This window comes from Rhodnius prolixus, unplaced genomic scaffold (assembly GCF_049639745.1).
Source record: "Rhodnius prolixus isolate KJV_2025 unplaced genomic scaffold, Rpr scaffold_5, whole genome shotgun sequence".
In the NCBI taxonomy this organism is placed as follows: domain Eukaryota; kingdom Metazoa; phylum Arthropoda; class Insecta; order Hemiptera; family Reduviidae; genus Rhodnius; species Rhodnius prolixus.
Window position 1 is genome coordinate 1221074 of NW_027411624.1, and position 19197 is coordinate 1240270.

Sequence of the window (19197 nt, forward strand, 5' to 3'; positions counted from 1 at the left end):
CACTCCGTCGAATCGCATATGCTCCTTATTATGTCCCTAACTCTACCTTGCACCGAGATTTCCTTGTTCCTTATGTTTCAAAAGCTGTAAGATCCCATTATATTAAATTCCACACATCAGTCACCTTACATCCTAATCCACTAGTATCCCAACTTACTGCATTGCCTGGAAATACTCCAAGACGGCTGAAGCGCAGGTGGCCTCGCGATCTTCTAGATGAAGTAAGTGCCAGTACACAATAGTAAACTCCTCTTTGGGAATGGGTGAATTCTCCCCTCATGCTATTCATATACTTATCTATTATCATGTTGTATGTATCAGCATCACTTATTGCAGAAATATATTGCAGTTGTGAAAGTAAAAAAAAAAAAATCAAAATTATAATTTAACTAATAACACCAACACTAAGGCTTATATTTAATTTTTAGTCAACTAAAACCATATAACAATTTACTAATTAACACCACACGACAATAAACTTCACCAAGAATACAGTCATAAAGAAACAAACAATCTGGTGGACTTACGCCACTGTCATTCTCAACAGTATGAGCTTTTGATTAAGTACTAAAATTTTGTGCTTCTCCTGATGGTCAATAAGTGCACTAAGAACTTACTGCATTGTCACTCTAAACAAAACAGTTATAGAATATAAAGCTGTCGTTACCTTGATTTCAATAAAAAATGTACTTACGCCGCTTTCATTCTCACCGGGTCATTTATTCCTTAGTGCTAGTTTGAATGGTACTTAAAAATATTTCAAATCAAATCTCGCAAGTAAAAAAAAAAAAAAATTAATTTCTGAATAGTAAAAAAAGAATTCATTAATTTCATTCATCAAAAAGAAATTCCAATTTATGGATAAAAGCACTAACGAATTCGTATTTTTCATGCTACTCTCGTAACAGGTGCAGGAAAATTATTCCATGGATTTCATGTCATGCACAGAGTGACATTAGCTTACTTAAGTACCATATTTAGAAGCGAAAAATGCAGACAATACCTTATTTTCTTTTTCAGTTCGATTACAAGATTTATCTATCAAATTACCCTTATCCTACTGTTTGAACTATATTCAAAACATAGAATGAGTCCTATTCCGAATAAATAAATATACGTTTATGCAAACTTGTAACTTCTACTCCTTAACAACTGTAAGATTCGTGTTGGCAATCAGATATTTATTTCTAATCTTTGTAATTTATATTTATTTTAGCATTAGCTGGAGGGGCAGACGCAGCTTATATATTTGAAGAAAAATTTTCAATTAAAGATTTAGAAAAAGATGTATACCATTTGGCTTCAAAGATGTCGGAAGGCGTACAGCGAGGCCTCATTGTAAGGTAATTAAATGCTTTACATTTAATTATGTTTATTTGCGTACTTTGTCTTTCTAAGAAACTTATTCAGAGTAGAACAAATTAAAAATTGTTAGAATTCGTTAATCCTCTTATCTCCACTTTGCAAACTAGTGTTTGTAGAAGTCAGTCTAAGAGGAAAGTAACGTTTTGAATGCAACAATAGTGTATCAGTTTATTGATTCGTTTAGTTCATTCAAAATACAACAATTTGGTAAAATAAGCTTCGCTAAGTGGTACTGCAAACTGATGTCATCCTCTTATCTCCACTTTGCAAACTAGTGTTTGTAGAAGTCAGTCTAAGAGGAAAGTAACATTTTGAATGCAACAATAATCAGTTTATTGATACGTTTAGTACATTCAAAATACAACAATTTGGTAAAATAAGCTTCGCTAAGTGGTACTGCAAACTGATGTCATCCTCTTATCTCCACTTTGCAAACTAGTGTTTGTAGAAGTCAGTCTAAGAGGAAAGTAACGTTTTGAATGCAACAATAGTGTATCAGTTTATTGATACGTTTAGTTCATTCAAAATACAACAATTTGGTAAAATAAGCTTCGCTAAGTGGTACTGCAAACTGATGTCATCCTCTTATCTCCACTTTGCAAACTAGTGTTTGTAGAAGTCAGTCTAAGAGGAAAGTAACATTTTGAATGCAACAATAATGTATCAGTTTATTGATACGTTTAGTACATTCAAAATACAACAATTTGGTAAAATAAGCTTCGCTAAGTGGTACTGCAAACTGATGTCATCCTCTTATCTCCACTTTGCAAACTAGTGTTTGTAGAAGTCAGTCTAAGAGGAAAGTAACGTTTTGAATGCAACAATAGTGTATCAGTTTATTGATACGTTTAGTTCATTCAAAATACAACAATTTGGTAAAATAAGCTTCGCTAAGTGGTACTGCAAACTGATATGATCCTCTTATCTCCACTTTGCAAACTAGTGTTTGTAGAAGTCAGTCTAAGAGGAAAGTAACGTTTTGAATGCAACAATAGTGTATCAGTTTATTGATACGTTTAGTTCATTCAAAATACAACAATTTGGTAAAATAAGCTTCGCTAAGTGGTACTGCAAACTGATATGATCCTCTTATCTCCACTTTGCAAACTAGTGTTTGTAGAAGTCAGTCTAAGAGGAAAGTAACGTTTTGAATGCAACAATAGTGTACCAGTTTATTGGTACATTTAGTTCATTCAAAATACATTTAAATTGAAAATCACTAAGTTTTTGTTAAAATGGGGTTATATATTAGTATGTTCAGCTTGCTGGAATTGATGTAAATAAGAAGAAATTTTCGGAAAGTTTTTTGTCTTGGTTAATTGTTTCTTTTGCCTACAAGATTGTTTCTTATAGTGTGGTTTATAATATTCTTACCTTAATTTGCGAAATTTCATTGGATGGGGCCGCAAGTAAATTTGTCATGCGCCCAGTTAAGTGCATTTTTCTTTTCACTTTTGGACTCTTTAATTCTAATTTGAATTACCAAATTCACGCAATCGTTTTATAAATACGGCTGACTGTGGCTTACATTTGCGGGACACAAACAAACCTGTTTACAAACCCAGTGAATTTTGAACTATTGTAGTACTCAATATTTGGCCTATTTATTATTATCTTTTTCGTTTATTTATTTAAAAATGTATTGCCCTTCATTAAAATGTGTTTCAGGAATGAAAAGTGTAACGAAAATTACAATGCGGACTTTATGCACAGATTGTACTCTGAAGAAGGAAAGGGTCTGTTTTCGGCGAGAATGAATATATTGGGTAAGTTTCATTATTCTTTGTTTTAACTTTCATTTAGAATCAGTTAATTTTTTTGTAAAAGACACTTATTTAGTTATATAGAAAATCTATTTTAACGACAATGTCATTATCATTTATACGACAAATCTACGAAAGTGTCGGTAAACTTTTTTTTACGTTTTATTGGCAATGAAATGTGTTTGAAGTGCTTGATGTGAGAAGCTATGAATTTCAGTATGTGATGGGTTGAAAATTTTTACTGAAAAAGTTTTTTTTTTTTATAAATCAAGAAAAACATCATTATTTTTTTAAATTTATGATTTTTAGGACATGTGCAACAAGGAGGCACGGCGAGTCCTTTTGACCGAGGTATGGGCATCAAGTATGGAGTAGAATCAAGCATCTGGTTTGAAGAGCAATTAAAAAATGCTGGCATAAATAGTTCTGCCGATGTTGTAAATATTACTGCAAAGGAAACGGTATGTCTTTTAGGCATCTCAAGAAGGAAGCATCTGTTCACACCTTTAGTAGAGCTGATAGAGCAAACGGATTTTCAGTTAGTACTAATTATTATTACTGTCGTACTCTGTCTTTAAAGGAATTGTTGCAAGTGTAGTTTTCTTGATTTTTTTAAAATTTCCACATCAGGAAATGCAAATTTTAAGGTCACGGGTGCGAATAAAATTTCTAAAAAAGTTGTTATGAACACTCCCGCCTTTGTCGTACTACTAGGATTTTACGAATTTTTTTAGAATAATGATTAAAAGTTATAAATCCTATGTTTGTGAAATGTACTACACGCGTAGAAGTATTAAGGTGTATGATCAAAGTTAAAGAATTAAGATAATAACTATCCCAGCTAAGTTTCACTAAACATAATTTAATGGTGAAGGCAATAAATCTTGAAGAATAATTTTTTTATTTATATTAATCCTTGAATACTGCCGATATAAGATGAGCATTTCTTCGCGTTGAACTTCAAAAATTTATTTTAAAATAATTTAATTTTTGCACCGCTTGCAAGGTTATCTTGTAGAGAACCTTGATGAGTTAGCAGTTTTGTCAACTATTGTATTTTGTTAACCTTACATTAGCGTACATTAATGGTAGTTGTTTAATTTCTTTGTTGATATTTGCAGAATAATTAATAAATAATAATTGGAAGAAAATTAATTAATAATTAATTTTAGTTTAATGTAAACGTTATAACAAGGTGTATGATCAAAGTTAAAGAATTAAGATAATAACTATCCCAGCTAAGTTTCACTAAACATAATTTAAATTCAACCATTTCCCATTAATACGTACATAAATTTGCAATTCCAAATACGTTTAAAGAGTTTGCTCATTCCAAATTTTTCATATTCTTGCATTAGTACGAGAATGATTTACAATTAGATTTTTCGAAGCTAAGTTCATTGTTTAGTTCTTTTTTAGCTGGGCTCACGAATACGAAAAGTCTGGTGTGACTACTTATACGAATTTCTCTTTACTACTATTCTCAAGGATCTACATATCGAAGTTTCTCTTCTAACTCCTAATCTTAAACTTTAATGAGTTAATATTAACTCATTTAATGGTTTATAAAATGATATGATGGTAAAGAAATGTAACCCCACCTCTGATTAGCCTACTCCAACCTATTCCGGAGAATTTCTAAAGCGAACATTTGTAAAAAAATTATTAAGTAAAAAGTAGTAAATCTTTTTAACAATAAGAAGTTAACAAAAAAATGCCTTTGGAGAAAGTGAACAATAGTTTGTGTTACGATAAGGTACTTTCCGATGAAACGTTTTCTTTGAATACGATTTTAACAACACATGTTTTAGAGTGCCCTGATTTTAGAATGGCTCTTTAAAGGGAATCTATTTTCTTTCTTAGAAATACAAATAAATTGTTGGGGGGAAAAGTGTTGAAAAGAATGTGTAGATTTAAAATCAAAGTTGGGATTGTCGAGAAAAATTTAAAGTGCTGAAAAATCTATTATGGGGCTCATCTGGACATAATATTTTCTTCTTGGAAATCCATTTCCAAATTTGATTCTAATTATTATACTGTTAGCAAGACATTAGATTATACAAAGTGCCACTTTTAGGAGTCTCCTTACGCCTAGAACTTTTTTTTTAATCGAATTCTCCTGAATAAGTTTTTTTAAATTAGCAAGAAATTGTTTTATTTGTTAATCTGAATTTACTCATATTTTTGGAAATCAAGTGAAGCTTTTAGTACTTCTTCTTTCAGAAATTGAATAAAAATACTGAAATACTTTTCAGCCATACTAATTGAAGATCATTATTATTTTTAGCCACCGTATACCCAAATCACAATGGTGGTTAAAACTTCGTCCACTGATGAGAATATTCGCCAAACATTACAGCGTTTACGAGGAAGAAGGTGAATATATTGAGTTGGATCAACACGTTCCTTCGGAATCAGTTATTCCTGAGGGCACCAGCATTAAATGAAACAGCCAAAAACATTGAACGGGTACAAGATGTTCTTTTTTTCCCGCACAATCTTTGGAAATGGTATTTAAACACAACTTTTCCTCCTTAAAATAAAATAATTGCTGCTTCTACTGAAATTTTCTGTAAATTTTAAACATAAATGGTTTTTCAGTGAGATAAGAAAAATTAGTATTAATAATAAATAAAATTCTGGAAATTTAAATACATGTTTAAAAAAAAAAAATTGACGCCTTTCAAGAAATAATCTTGATAACAGTATCTAAATATTCACAATTTGTTTCCAAAAACCATGCTGTACATTGGTCAAAGATTTATCGATTCATTTTTTTGGCAGATTCTCTATTTAAAAAAAATGTTTGACACGTGTCCTCGCCTTTCGTTCAATGGGTCTCATGTACCATGCAAAAAATTATCCAATTAACTACATTTTGGTCAATTTTCGTAATTCGTAATTACAATAAGAACGTGAAGCATGAATATCTTCTCCTTTTTTTCTTGAGGAATGCGAAAAAAATACTGCCATTCCGGTGAAAATATTAAAATAATATCATCCCACTTAAACTGTTTTTTATTATCTATTTTATTTTACTACGTTTAATCGTAGAAATAACATTTCTTGTAAAAGAAAAAAAAAGTAGGTAATATTTTTCAAAAAATTGTATTAAGAGAACTGTAACTAAATTTGTGAATCTGTAAAGTGAAGTTTTAGATTAAGATTCTATTTTTTAAGTAGGAGAAAATATGAAAAATCCCCAAAACAAATTAATGATGAATGGATGCATGGATCCCATTGGCAAAGAACGCCTTGATTCCAGTTAAAATATTTTCGATATAGGATCACGTAAAACAAAAAACAAAAAATGAAATCTGTGACCCCAACCCATTGGTCCATAAGTTAGTGAGAATTTTTTTTTTTTTATTGTAATGTGTTCTAGTAAATTTTAAAACTTTATCTTCGAGAATTTATTAAAATTGTTTCAATTTAATAAATTTAGCACAATTTTTATATAATTGATAAATACTAGTCAATATAACTTTATTATATGTTATTCATATGGTGCCATTCTTTTTTCTGTTTCAATGTTTATAATATTTTGAGACTGAATTATTGTTAATTTTTATTTCATTTAATTTATCAAGGATTTTATTATTAGGTTTTCCACAAGGAACTTGCTTCTGGCCAAAATTCCAAATCGTAAATTGCAGTTAAGGAAACACGTGTGAGTACACGCCCCAGTTTTACATTTTTTTTTCTGGTGACCTTAAAAATTATAAATTTAATTAACCACATATCTTTAACCAGAATAAATAATCTTTAAAAAAAGAAAGCAAGTTCTTTAAAGTTGATTTTAACGCGCTCTGAAATTTGGCTCGAAAGCGCTGCCTGCCACTTTCGCCTTTGATTAAAAGAAGAAATACAATTTGTAAGATCTTTAAATTAAATATGATACTAATTAAAATATTATCTTAAAAAGAAGCTAATTCATGAATAGCCAATCAATCTGTCGTAAATACAGTGGTCAAATTAAAGAATTAATTACAGAGAGCGATTTCAGAGTGTTTATGACTTTGGTTCGATTTTATTCATTTGCTCGCATAAAACCAACATTCCAAATGGGTGATGTACGATAGAATTCATGCGATTGTTGGCGACAAGCGACAGATCTCGCAGGAAGATTGCCAATATAAAGTGTTAAGCTTAATTCCCTATTGACTGAATTAAATAATAGAAAATAAATATCAAATTAAAAGTTATTTTTTGAGAAATATGAAACAGAAAACGTACAAAATTATATTCTAATCTGTGAATATCACCAATACAAAATTCGCCATAACTTTTGTGGATAACCTAATATACATATCAGAAATTAAAGATCAATTGGAAATTGGAAATAAAGTAATCAGATCATTGCTTACTTACGAAGGGAGAATACTTTTTTCTAACTTTTAATTTTTGAAGAAAGTTTATAATATAGGTAAATGAACAAATTAGAAAAGAACAAAACAAAAAAGTTTTAAAGAGCGAACATTATTAAAAAATATTCTGTATTTTATTTAGTTTAAATGATTGTTGCGCAGGTATTATTACAAATTTGAGAACATAGTGTTCTTAATTTTATCTTTAAATTAAATTTAAAAGTATATAAATGTATTTCAATAATAATTTTGTATATCTGAGAAAATATGATCAAAAACAGAATTGCATCGAAATGCAGATGACTGGAAGAGTTTGATTTTTTTTTTTTTAGTTCAATCTTGTTCCAATCACTGACGGATTCACTTATAGAAGAGAGAGCAATCTGCTCGCCTTGTAATATCCCCTGTTTTATTTCCTTAGATATCTGATAATGACACTTTTAATGTTTATATCTTCGTATCTGGCAGCCCCTTTGGCAGGTGAACGACTCGTTACATTGAAATGTTGCCAGAATGATTCCTAAAACTGATAATTTTGGATCTTTATCAGATTGTTTGGTGAACAGTCATATTATTAGAAAACCTTTTTATAATTGTTAGCTTCATATTTTCGGGTTATGACTAATTATTTAGCTTTTTATAAGTTTAGCTTGTCAGTGTAGCTTTACTAGAACGTAAGTTATGGGCTCCCTGGAGATTATTCCTTAAATAAATCACAATTAAGATTTTCTTCCGGTTTTTTGTGCATTCCTTTTGCGTTATCATTTGTCCCAAAAGACTGCTAGCAGAGAGAATCCTTCTACAATTTCTAGGTTCCATAAACATAAGTTTAAATGGTTGGTTTCATAAAAAAAAATAATGCCTGTAATTGGCAATATTCTATCTTCCTTCAGGATTATAGAATCAGTCACTAAAATCGATGAACAACTCTTGGCAATTCTTACGTTAGTGTGCTCCCAATGTTAAATTACAGTTTGATTTTCGATTACTTATGCAATCCATCCAAGTTTCATCACAAGCAAAAATTTCATCTAGAACTTTGTTACCTTCCTTGTGATGACGCATAACTTAGAGATTTCTGTCCAGTTTCAGTTGAAATTATAAAACCAACTCGCCTCTCTTCCCCCTAAAGTCGTCTGGATTTACAAACACGATAGTATACATATATCTCCTATTGTGATAATCTTAAAGTTTACCTTGTAATAAAAGCGAAATTATTATTATTAAATAATAAAGCTTGAATCTTAAAAGACACCGGCGGCATGCTATCAAGCCTAGTGGTTGCTATCGCATCTAATAATTCAAGAAAATGTTTCCCAAGCTATGCTAATAAACCTAATAATTCCTATCAATGAACCTTTCAAAGTTACAACTTAGGACCTTTTATGTTACTTTCTTTCATTTTAGAACCCATGTTTTTCAATTATCTTGGAAATTTATCTAGTTTAAAGCTTTGTTAACAAAAAGTCACTTGAATCGAGAATGATATCTCTGCGATAAGTAGAGAAGAAATGAAGAAGAATTTCTGTCTCTTTTAACACAATATTACAGCAATACTACAATAATATTACAATAGTTACAATATATTTTTTTCAAAGTAAGGTTTCAATGTAGGAGATGATTGCTATGTTATATTGATCATTTAAATATATTTAGTACATGTTATTAGAAATTTATGTATTATTAAATGAGATATTATAGTTAAATGAATCGTAGTAAAATATAGCTGTAGTTTATAGAGAATAAAAGATACGTTATTTTTTTTAAATAAATATATACATTTAAAGGATTTAATGGTTGTTTTGTCATTTCTGTGCTCCTGTAGTAAAATGAAAGAGTGATTTGAAAACTATCGAGGATGTAGGATGACTGCTGTAGTACTGGCACGATCTCTGCACCTAAATATTTGAGGAGTTATTAGTTTGCCATAAGGTATCATCCACCAAAGTTTTAAAAAAACTAGATCAATGGGTGATTTGTAGTAAATAGGGCAACTTTTGCTCGAAAATTAAGTAGGGAGGAAATTCCTTTTCTACTGTGCTAATTTTAGTAGATTATTAATCACTGTTTAATAATTTTTTATACCAATTTGAGTCCGTTTGTTTTCTCTATCAATACACTACGTTGTTATCACGTTTTTTGTAAAATCTGCCGCCGTAAAATAGGAAATGAAGCCGAAAATTGATAATACCAAAGAGAAGATTAAACTGCGTTTTTTAAAATTAATTTTTACCGTGCTCCTCTGGGTTTTTTTTTTTTTTTGAGAGAGAGAGAGAGAGAGTTAACAAAATATTGAAATTAATAGCTGATGAAAATTGGCTCCCTTTACCAAATTAATCGGATTGATGATTACGAAGCAAGATATTAAGAGTTTTAAATGTTTTACAAATTTTATCACCCACTTATTACCTAAACTGATAAATTGCAAAGATTGATATTTATCTCAAACTTAATTTGAAATAAAAATCTTATATATAATTAAGTGTATTTGTAGGAAAATCACATAACTGAATTGGGGAAGGGAAGCCTACCTTTCAAGAAAGGGGGCCCGAACCCGACAATTAATTATGTAGTATATTGCTTTAGTTTAATGATTTCGTAACTTATTGCATTTACCTTATAATTTAAGTGGGTAGGATTTTTATAAATTGAAATTAAAATAATGTATTACTTTTTTAGGGAAAAGTTATTTGTAATCAACATCACTGGCATGTTTTTTTGTTTTTTTTAAGTCCGTAGTATTAATATGTATGTATATTTAGAAGAGTGTGCGCGAAGTATGTTGCTCGAAAGACTTTGATTATTAGATGTTATATTTACCCTAAACTTGACCTATAATGAATAACTATTAAGAGAATAATAGCTAGGCAAAAGAGAAAAAAAGTTGTTAATGCCGTGTTGGCAGGGTGGGGGTCGGTAGAGTTGTTGACGTGTCTGCCTACATCGGATGTAGTTGTCCATTGGAGTTGCGTGGAACGCTAGTCTGTCATTGGAAAAGTACGGATATTCTTCAAAACCGGGCTCGTGGTGTTACCAGTTCCACTTCATCGCTTGTACCAGCAATATGGCTTTTAAAGGTAGAAAGTCTTCTAATAAAAATCCACCATTTTTCAGCCATGAGTTCGTTATTCAAAACCATGCTGACATTGTCTCATGTGTCGCCTTACTCTTTGTTATCGGCCTTATGATACAGGTAATAAAGTATTTTTTCTTAAAAACTACATTTCTTAAAAAAAAATTATTTCAAAGTCAATCATTAGAAGTTATTTGAACCTAAATATTGTTCACTTTTTTTCTAGGCTACATCACCTTATGCATATATGTTCATTGCTCTACATCACAATAGTACAGAACAAACCAGTGCTGAATCTGTAGTTAGGTACACATATGGCCTGAAAGATATATGTGTAACGTTTTTCTATTTTCTAATTTGTATAGTAATCCATGCGATCATTCAGGAGTACATTCTTGATGTAAGTGTGCATTTAAAGTAGTTTTTGTTTTAAAAGGTTGTAACATAGAAAGTTTTTATTTTTAAAATTCGATATTTTCCTTTTTTAGAAAATCAGTCGTAAACTTCATCTTTCAAAAGTGAAACACAGCAAATTTAATGAATCAGGACAGCTGTTGTTCTTTTATGGCATGTCCGTTTTCTGGGGAGTGCACATTATTTTAAAGTAAGTAATTTTTGATTTACTAAACTAATTATCATTAAGCAATGCATTCTAGAACTACTTAAATAATTTAATGTTTGCACAAGTTCACATCTTATCTGTGGTTGGCCACTTCTTATTTCAAATATTATCCATGTGAGTGGCCTTTTGAATTTTAAAATAAGTTACAAAAAAATTGAAAATGTGTGAAAAACGTTATAGCTCAATGTCTAGAATTATTATGGAAATAATGGAGTTTCTTATAAACTCTCTTCTTCTATAGTCATTTTTTTAAATCATATTTTATCCACTTGCTGATTCAGTAGATCATATTCTTAAGTTAACATACTCTTCGCCAACTGAGTATGTATCCAGACCATAACCTATCCTGTTGAAAGTTTTAATTAAATCTCTTTCTTGGTATAATACGGACATCACCTGATTTGTCCTTTTTCCCCAGGTTGTGAGCCATTTTCCAATGGTGTAATAAATCCTAAAATGGGGGAGGTTTGTAGCCGAACATTATTTTTTCAGGCTTGGTAATCACCCAAAATATCAAAATACTTTCTATCTTTTGTTTAAACAGTAAAAATCCCAGAAATTGCCCTTCAAAGAGAACTCCTAGTGTTTAAACCTCCTCAACTTAACTCACGAATCAAGTAAAACAGATAACTTTAGATTAGTATTTAGTATTCTCAAAAGTTTATCTCGATTGTGAGAAACGAAAAAGAAATTCATTTAATTCTATCTAGTATTATATGTGGTAGGGCCATAGGTTATAAATAAATAGTTCTTGAGAAGAAACTAAAAATGCATCCACTCCATCTCATAAAAATGTACCAAATAAACGTTTTTGATCAACAAATGTGCAATAAGTATGTCAGGTGTAAAGAAAAACTTAGGAGATATCTTAAATAATCTTCTAGTTAAGTGTGTTTCGATATGGGATTTTCATAGCTAAGTTACTATTTATCTAGAATGTACATATACACACACACATGGATATTTCTTGTAAAAACTGGATTTAGAAAATATGACTGGGTTGCAGTACTTACTCTTCATAGTAAGGGAAAATAAAAAACTGTAAAACTTTTCTAAAAAATAATTAGCTTTTGTATTATTCCAGAGAGAATTTACTTTTGAATGTTTCATCACTATGGGAAGGATATCCACACACTGAAATGGTTTTCATGTTCAAATTCTTTTTCATAATACAATTAGCATATTGGTTCCATCAATATCCAGAACTGTACTTCCAAAAAATAAAAAAAGAGGAAATGCCTGAAAAAATCTGTTACGCTTCGGTTGCTCTGGTCTTCATAGCTGCAGCATATTTGTTCAAGTAAGTTATAATTATATTATTTTTTCTTTAACGCACAAATTTATTAGTAGTTAGAAGAGGATAAGAAATTTAAGGACAGGTGTTTCTTTTAAAAGTACTAATAGAAATTAGACGAAATGTTTTACTCTATAATTGTGTAACTACCACAGTTCTGAATTGTCCCTCTTAACATCCACTTTGCACATTCTATGTGTGTAATAGTCAGCAAGTAAGAGGATAACAAAGTTTTGTAAAATGTAGTCAACATGTCATTAGTGATATGTGTTTTTATTTTACAAAATACAATGTTTGGTAAAAATTCTGCTCAGGGCCCTATTACCTATTACGGGTCTGTTTGAGTTTTTTTGTTGCTAGAGTCCCAATAAAAAGTAGGTACATATCATATTTTTTAAACAAAAGATTTCATCAGTTCTCCAACGATTTGAATGTATATAGGAGTTAAAATTGTTTATTTATAAGATTTATCACACTCCTTTTTGGCAATTATTCACGTTGGATGGTGGATTTAGTTTTAACAGCCATCAAACTCACGAAATGAAACTTTTAAAAAGTGCAGAAAATTTTATAGTTTTTCTAATTAGGTTCATTTTTCAACTTATCCAGCAAATATTTCTTATTTCTGCTACTTATTTTTTGGATATAGAAAATTAATGTAGAAAGATCACTATAAGTAAACAGGATATTGTGAATATACCATAAATGGTAGAATTGTGTAGTGCGCGGTAAACGCAAGTACTAACATTGTCAACCATTCGAAGCTCTTATCATCCACTTTACAAAATTTGTATTTGTAGAAGTCAGTAATAAGAGGAAAGTAAGTTTTCGAATAATGTGAATGTGTGATTTGTGAGCACATATCGAATATTCAAAAGTACAATAACGAACTTGCAAAAAATTGAAGTATTATCAATGCTCTTATCATCCACTTTACAAAATTTGTATTTGTAGAAGTCAGTAATAAGAGGAAAGTAAATTTTCGAATAATGTGAATGTGTGATTTGTGAGCACATATCGAATATTCAAAAGTACAATAACGAACTTGCAAAAAATTGAAGTATTATCAATGCTCTTATCATCCACTTTACAAAATTTGTATTTGTAGAAGTCAGTAATAAGAGGAAAGTAAATTTTGAATACTGTTATGTGTTAACACAGTTGGGTAGTTGTGTGGTACACTCAGTTCATTCAAAATACACGGAGTTTGATAAAGTAAAGCTCTCTTTGCAAACTAATATATGTTAGATGTGTAAATTTATAATCTGTAAATATTTGTTGCTTGCAGTTTCACGAGAGTCGGTGTCTGTCTACTAGTCATTCATTACTTTTCTGAAATGACGTATCACGTCGCCAGACTTATCGATTTTGTGGACAAAGAGGAGCGAGGAAGAAAATGTCAGTACTTTAGTTTTACTAATTTAATTTTGGCAAATATTAACGTTGCAACCTTTAAGTTGATTTTTCTTCACAGGGGGCTACATCCTATGGCGAAGTGTGTTTGTGTTGGCCAGTCTGGGATCGGTAATGCTCTCAGTGTTGACCTTCTTCTATGGTCTGACATCCGTTTCATCAAATAATGCTGGCGCGTCCACACCAGGAGACTTCAATACACCAACCATTAGGATTAGTGCTCTAGCGGCGGTTGTCTTGCTGCAGGTCTATCTCATGTTCAACTTCATCACCGATCAATTAAGACAATGGCGAGAGACAACGCAAACGACCAGCGTCAGAAAACTGACAGCCTCAGCCAATAATAATAATAAAGGAAAACATGCCAAAAATAAGAAACATGATTGTAAGTATTTTAATTTATTGTGTGCTTATTATGTCCTTGTTCATTGGTTAAACTTAGATCACCCACTTTACAGCTCTTCTATGCGATGAAACAATTTACCCAGTCCTCTATGGAAGTTCAGGCAGAGCCAGAAGAAGGCAGAGAGGGATAATTATTTCCTGGAGTCCTTTTTCTAATGTCTTTCCTAGATATTTTGAAGATGGCTGTTCTAAATAAAAAGAATTTCGGAGTTTCGTAGGAAAAGTGTATCCACCCTGGCTCTCTAGAGCCAGTTGACCAATCCTGAGCCCACATTAGGGAGTAAATTCTATTCACCCCCTGTAGAGTGTTAACGGATTGGTTATTAGCTAAATGAAGGCGACCTGCTTTGAATTCTTGAAGTGTAGAGTTTATGTGTATTATAAGAGCGATCTATGTCTTTAAGAGAGTGAGCTAGAGTTAGACTGTGGGTTAGCTAAACCCAAGTACTTGGCTTTAAGCTTTGTACGTGTTAGACGAAGATATCCGCAGGATCGCCGAGATCCGCGAAGAGTGAGGAGCCGGTAAACAGGAACAGACACTTCTGGTGAACCTGGTGCCCATCTCCTCCTCTCTTACAATTATAGATATCTGGAAAGAGACGTCCAGTACAAGGGCACTTCTGGCCATCTGAAATTCTTGCTATCTGTGAATATTTGATCCAGCACATTGGTTCTTCATAAATGTATATATATTTTATGCTCTAAACGATGCAGGCGAACATTGTTGTTGCAAAAACCAGTTTTTCTTATTCAGGGCATCACAAAACGTGTGTTCACGGTAAAAGCTCAAAATAAAAAAATTGAACGATTAGAAAACTTCTTGCTGTTGACTAGTCGTAAAAGAGTGCTGTAAGAATGTATGCACCGATTTATGTAATATTAAAAACTAAGCTTAATATCTTAAACATCGTTTCTTTTTTGAACTGATGTTTTCACATTTTCAGCTAAGAAGAATCATAAGGAGTACGACGAGCTGACTGAAGTTGATCAAAATATGAAGAAAAATTTGAAGCAAAGGACTGTGAAGGCTAAATAAATCTCGGGTTTTAATTTTTTTAATTTCATTACTTTTTGTTATCTTCTTTCTCTCTCTCTCTCTTCTGTAAGCTAGAAAGAGTGGATGAACTTTTGGCTAAGAAAGAAACCCCATTAGTGAATTGTGGCCGAGTGATAACTCTGTGAAGAGTGTTACAAGAAAATTGCAAACTTAGTAATTATTATCAATTATTTTTACGTAATAAAAAAACTTTATTCTGTGAGTACTCACTTTAAATTAGGTAAAAAAAATCCATGATGCCCCCATAATAAAATAAAAACGAGATTATTGTTTACTAAATTTTGGGAAAGGTTATAATGTTAAAGATCTTGTTTGCCAGCCCTTTAGATTGCATGTTCTATTCAATATAATTATTATTGAGTTAATGGTGATGTGAATAAAAATTTCTATATATATGTATGCTTTTTCTGCTCGAGAGTAATTTGAGCATGAAGTGTTACTTTTTACTTTGATTGGTATAATTTTTTAAAAAAAGAGCATTATCCAAGTATTATCTTATGCTCAACATTAGGTAAGATTGTATTGTAGTGGTATCTTAATTGACTATTAGGCCTTTAAATAGGTCCAAGTTCACTACTCACCAGTTTATTAAAATGTAAATATGTTTCGTTAATTTTTGGGGGGGGGGTGAATCGATGCATGATCGTTTCTTTTGATTTATCGATTCACGAAAACAATTTAATTTTGAATAGAAATCATATGAAGTGAACTTATTGTCTGCTTTAGCGAAATAGGAAAGGTTATTTGAATAATTTGATGTCTCAAGTAGAATTCGTCATTTAATAATCAAGACGGGGGGGTGAGGAATTTCACTGAACGCTTTCAGTTTAATAGAAGGAGGAACACATCAACACATCGTCTTTTACCGCTTCTGACTAGCCTGACATCGTAATCTTGGGGTAGATTAGTCCAAGGGCGCTTATAAACTCATCTAAGTTTTTAGGTTTGGCGAATAAGCTGAGGCTAGTTCATCTGGTTTATTTGTTCCTCCACCAGGAATCGTAAAAGCTGTTATGTGGTTCGACATCCTGGTCTATCAAAATTTAACTTTGCCTATTCGTTAAGCTGAAGGAACAATTACGAATAGGGGGGGCCCTATAGCAAAACCTGTCTGCAGTATCCAGTTCCGTTTCTAAAACGCTCCAGATCTGTGTTTTGAGTTCTTGAAAATTCCTGTACAATTCAATATTATTATTATTGAACTTCTGACATAGGAACGAATTTTTTCCGTCATATCTGCATTAAATTTTGTTTAGCACTCTCCGCATTGTATTCATTATTCATTGAGTTGTGTATTATCAGAATTTAAGAGCCTATTTCAGGACTTCCTGAGACCTGCTATTTAAACAAAAAAAAAAATAAAGTCTTCTGATCAAATAAGAGGTTCCTCTTATATTAGCTAACTGAGCGAAGTGGAACTTTAGGGACCACGGTCCTCTTGATCCTTTTCTTGCCTTAAAACTCCTCAAAGATCTCATTTTCCCAAAGCAGTTGACGTTAACCTTATAATTCCCATAGGAAGAAAAATTATTGCCTATTTCAGTTATAGATAGTTGTTTATTATTTTTTGCCAAGCTTTCGACCTAGAGACCTAAATCACCTTTAGGGCTTATATATGTAAACAGTTATAATATTTTTTACGATTCAAAGGTTTGTTTATCTTTTTGTATACTTTAGGTACCAAAACAGTCAAGACAGAAGACACTCAAGCCATTGATGTTAAAAATGTAAAATATATTTATAAACCCCTCTCCAAAGCAGTTATTTCTTGTTCATACTTGGTTCTTGAGGTAGAAATTAGGTAGTAAGCTTCCACTTACTCATATTATTTTTCAAAAATTACTTGCCTCCTCTAAATATTTAGCACTAAAACCCTTCTGTATATGTATCTCATTCTTAGATAGGCCCTTTTCTCAACAAAGTCCTGAAGCGTGATTCTATAGCGGGAAGCGTTTTCAATGTCGACGAGTGATATCATCGCCCATATTAACGCTATATAAGGGCTCCTGCCCGTTTCACCAAAATGTCGAAAAGGAAGTGGGTTTTGTGGTCTTATTCCTGAAGTACTAATGATACTCTTACCAATAGAATAGAATAGAATAGAATAGTAGATGGGAAGGGACCTACGCCCCACGTCACTGCAGCCACCAGAGGCTTATTGTGGCCGCCCCTTCTTAGTTCTACTACATATAAGAACCCTCCCCTGCTAAAGAAGTTGAGGACTTTAACCTACTAGTTCTTTTTGCGCTACTATCTCCATAGGTCTCAACATACTAAGGAGATACTCCTACCAAACTAAAATCAGAATAAGAAAAGTTCAGCGTCTCACACGACAGTTAACCTGATGATTTTGTTCGATAAGCTGATCTGACAATTTGATATTGCTTTCCTTTGACAGAATTCCAGAGCCACTCTCCTGTGACCAGTTAGTGGAAAATTCTTGTTAATTGAGGAAAAAGATGATCTCAGAATCTGAATTATTTTTATTGTTTTATATCAAGTATGGTTATTTTCTGAATGTAATTTCACTTCCACAAACTTAATTTTATTTTTTTTTTTGCGCGCGATCTACATCCATATCTATTTATTTTACTTGCTGATGCTTTTCTCATACTTTTATTCATATAATGTTTTTGGCTTTTTTCAAGTCATTTTTTTTTTTTTTTGTCAATAAAAAGCTTTACATATATCATGAGTGTTATGCTTCTTTAAATAAGATTAGGTTTGCATCATTTATAAATAATGTGGAATGTTTCAATGTTCAATTTGATTTCCTAAGCGATTTAATTGCATGGATTTAGTTTCATCAATATTATTTCCCTCCTCTATCTACTCTTCAAAGACAAATAAGTCTTTAAAAAAACGTAAGATTTTCTTTTCCTGAAGGTAGATTGCTTTAGGTGAGTTTTTTTACCTCGTTTGTACTTCAATACTCTGTAAATTAATTCACTCATTTTTACTAATTGGAGTTTTTACTAATTACTTCTATAAAATTTAATTAAATATTCAATTGTTTTTTTATTCACATCACCCATTCAATTATCATCTTAATATATATATTTTCTTTTTCTCGAAAATTACGATCAAATTTTTAAGGGAATAAAAGGTGGCTAAACAGAAGTAAAACTTGTTGGAAAGATATATAATAAATTTAAGCACATATTTAAAAGTCTGATGTAAATTAATAATAAAATATAAAGTTTTTTAACAATAAATTAAAAACTAAAGTGTGCAATATTATTTAACAAATAATTTTTTTTTTTTGCAATCTAATAAATAAATATATTTTATATCATTCTAAATCAACAATAATTTTAAGATATCACAAATTTATTCTTTTTTTTTTCTGTTTCTATTATAATTTCTTGAATTCTTGAATTGTGAAACCAAGGATAGTTCAAGAAACCTAATTAAATATTTAATGTAAAAGATAACATATTTTACATGTTGTCCTACATATATTTTTTTAAAATGATATACATATAATAAATTTAAAAAAAGAAAAAATGGAAATAAATGAATACGAACATTTATTTTTCTGGTACTTTTTTGTTTTTCTAATTTTACAAATTTTGTGTGTAATCGTTTTTTTTTTTTTTTTTTAATTTTTAATTTTATTTTTGTTAAATTGAAAAGAGCTTTGTGTAAGGCAAGCTTTATTGTTTAATAAAATACAGAATGTGTTCATTCTTTTTAATTATGAGTATTATTAAAATTTACACTCTATTCAAGTATCATTTTACCATAAAAAGAATAAAAGTCTGGTGGTAACGCTAACCACGACTTTTTTTCCTCTTACTACAATACGGTCTTCTGGAATTTTTGTTGAAACGCTGAA

At 31.0% G+C, this 19197-nt stretch overlaps 2 protein-coding genes across 8 annotated transcripts in view; both read left to right on the forward strand.

Moving 5' to 3' along the window:
• Positions 1-9284, forward strand: part of Pfk (ATP-dependent 6-phosphofructokinase) — a 28661-nt gene extending 19377 nt beyond the window's left edge. For 4 of the 5 annotated variants that reach the window (XM_074137267.1, XM_074137266.1, XM_074137264.1 and 1 more), the window contains 4 exons: positions 1217-1343; positions 3034-3131; positions 3438-3666; positions 5416-9284. In XM_074137267.1, the coding sequence (XP_073993368.1) occupies positions 1217-1343; positions 3034-3131; positions 3438-3666; positions 5416-5575 (614 nt within the window). In that variant the 3' untranslated portion in view covers positions 5576-9284. The remainder of the gene's footprint in view (positions 1-1216; positions 1344-3033; positions 3132-3437; positions 3667-5415) is intronic. The other variant, XR_012461187.1, reaches the window with a different exon arrangement.
• Positions 9285-10223: 939 nt separating this feature from the next.
• Positions 10224-19056, forward strand: TRAM (translocating chain-associated membrane protein 1). 3 transcript variants are annotated; one of them, XM_074137272.1, is made up of 7 exons: positions 10224-10688; positions 10795-10968; positions 11057-11172; positions 12275-12490; positions 13773-13882; positions 13959-14282; positions 15252-19056. In XM_074137272.1, coding segments are annotated over exons 1-7 (1071 nt in total). In that variant the 5' UTR covers positions 10224-10559; the 3' UTR covers positions 15254-19056. The 3 variants fall into 3 exon arrangements, with proteins under 3 accessions (XP_073993373.1, XP_073993372.1, XP_073993371.1); XM_074137271.1 differs by having other exon boundaries at positions 15255-19056; XM_074137270.1 differs by having other exon boundaries at positions 10225-10688; positions 15247-19056.
• The last annotated feature ends 141 nt before the right edge of the window (positions 19057-19197 follow it).

Excerpts from the sequence above, each read along its gene's own strand:
- TRAM (XM_074137270.1), top strand. The coding sequence starts at position 10,560 with ATGGCTTTTAAAGGTAGAAAGTCTTCTAATAAAAATCCACCATTTTTC. Across the intron at positions 10,689-10,794 it reads TTATCGGCCTTATGATACAG|GCTACATCACCTTATGCATA; the intron begins GTAATAAAGTAT and ends CTTTTTTTCTAG. Across the intron at positions 14,283-15,246 it reads CAAAAATAAGAAACATGATT|CTAAGAAGAATCATAAGGAG; the intron begins GTAAGTATTTTA and ends TCACATTTTCAG.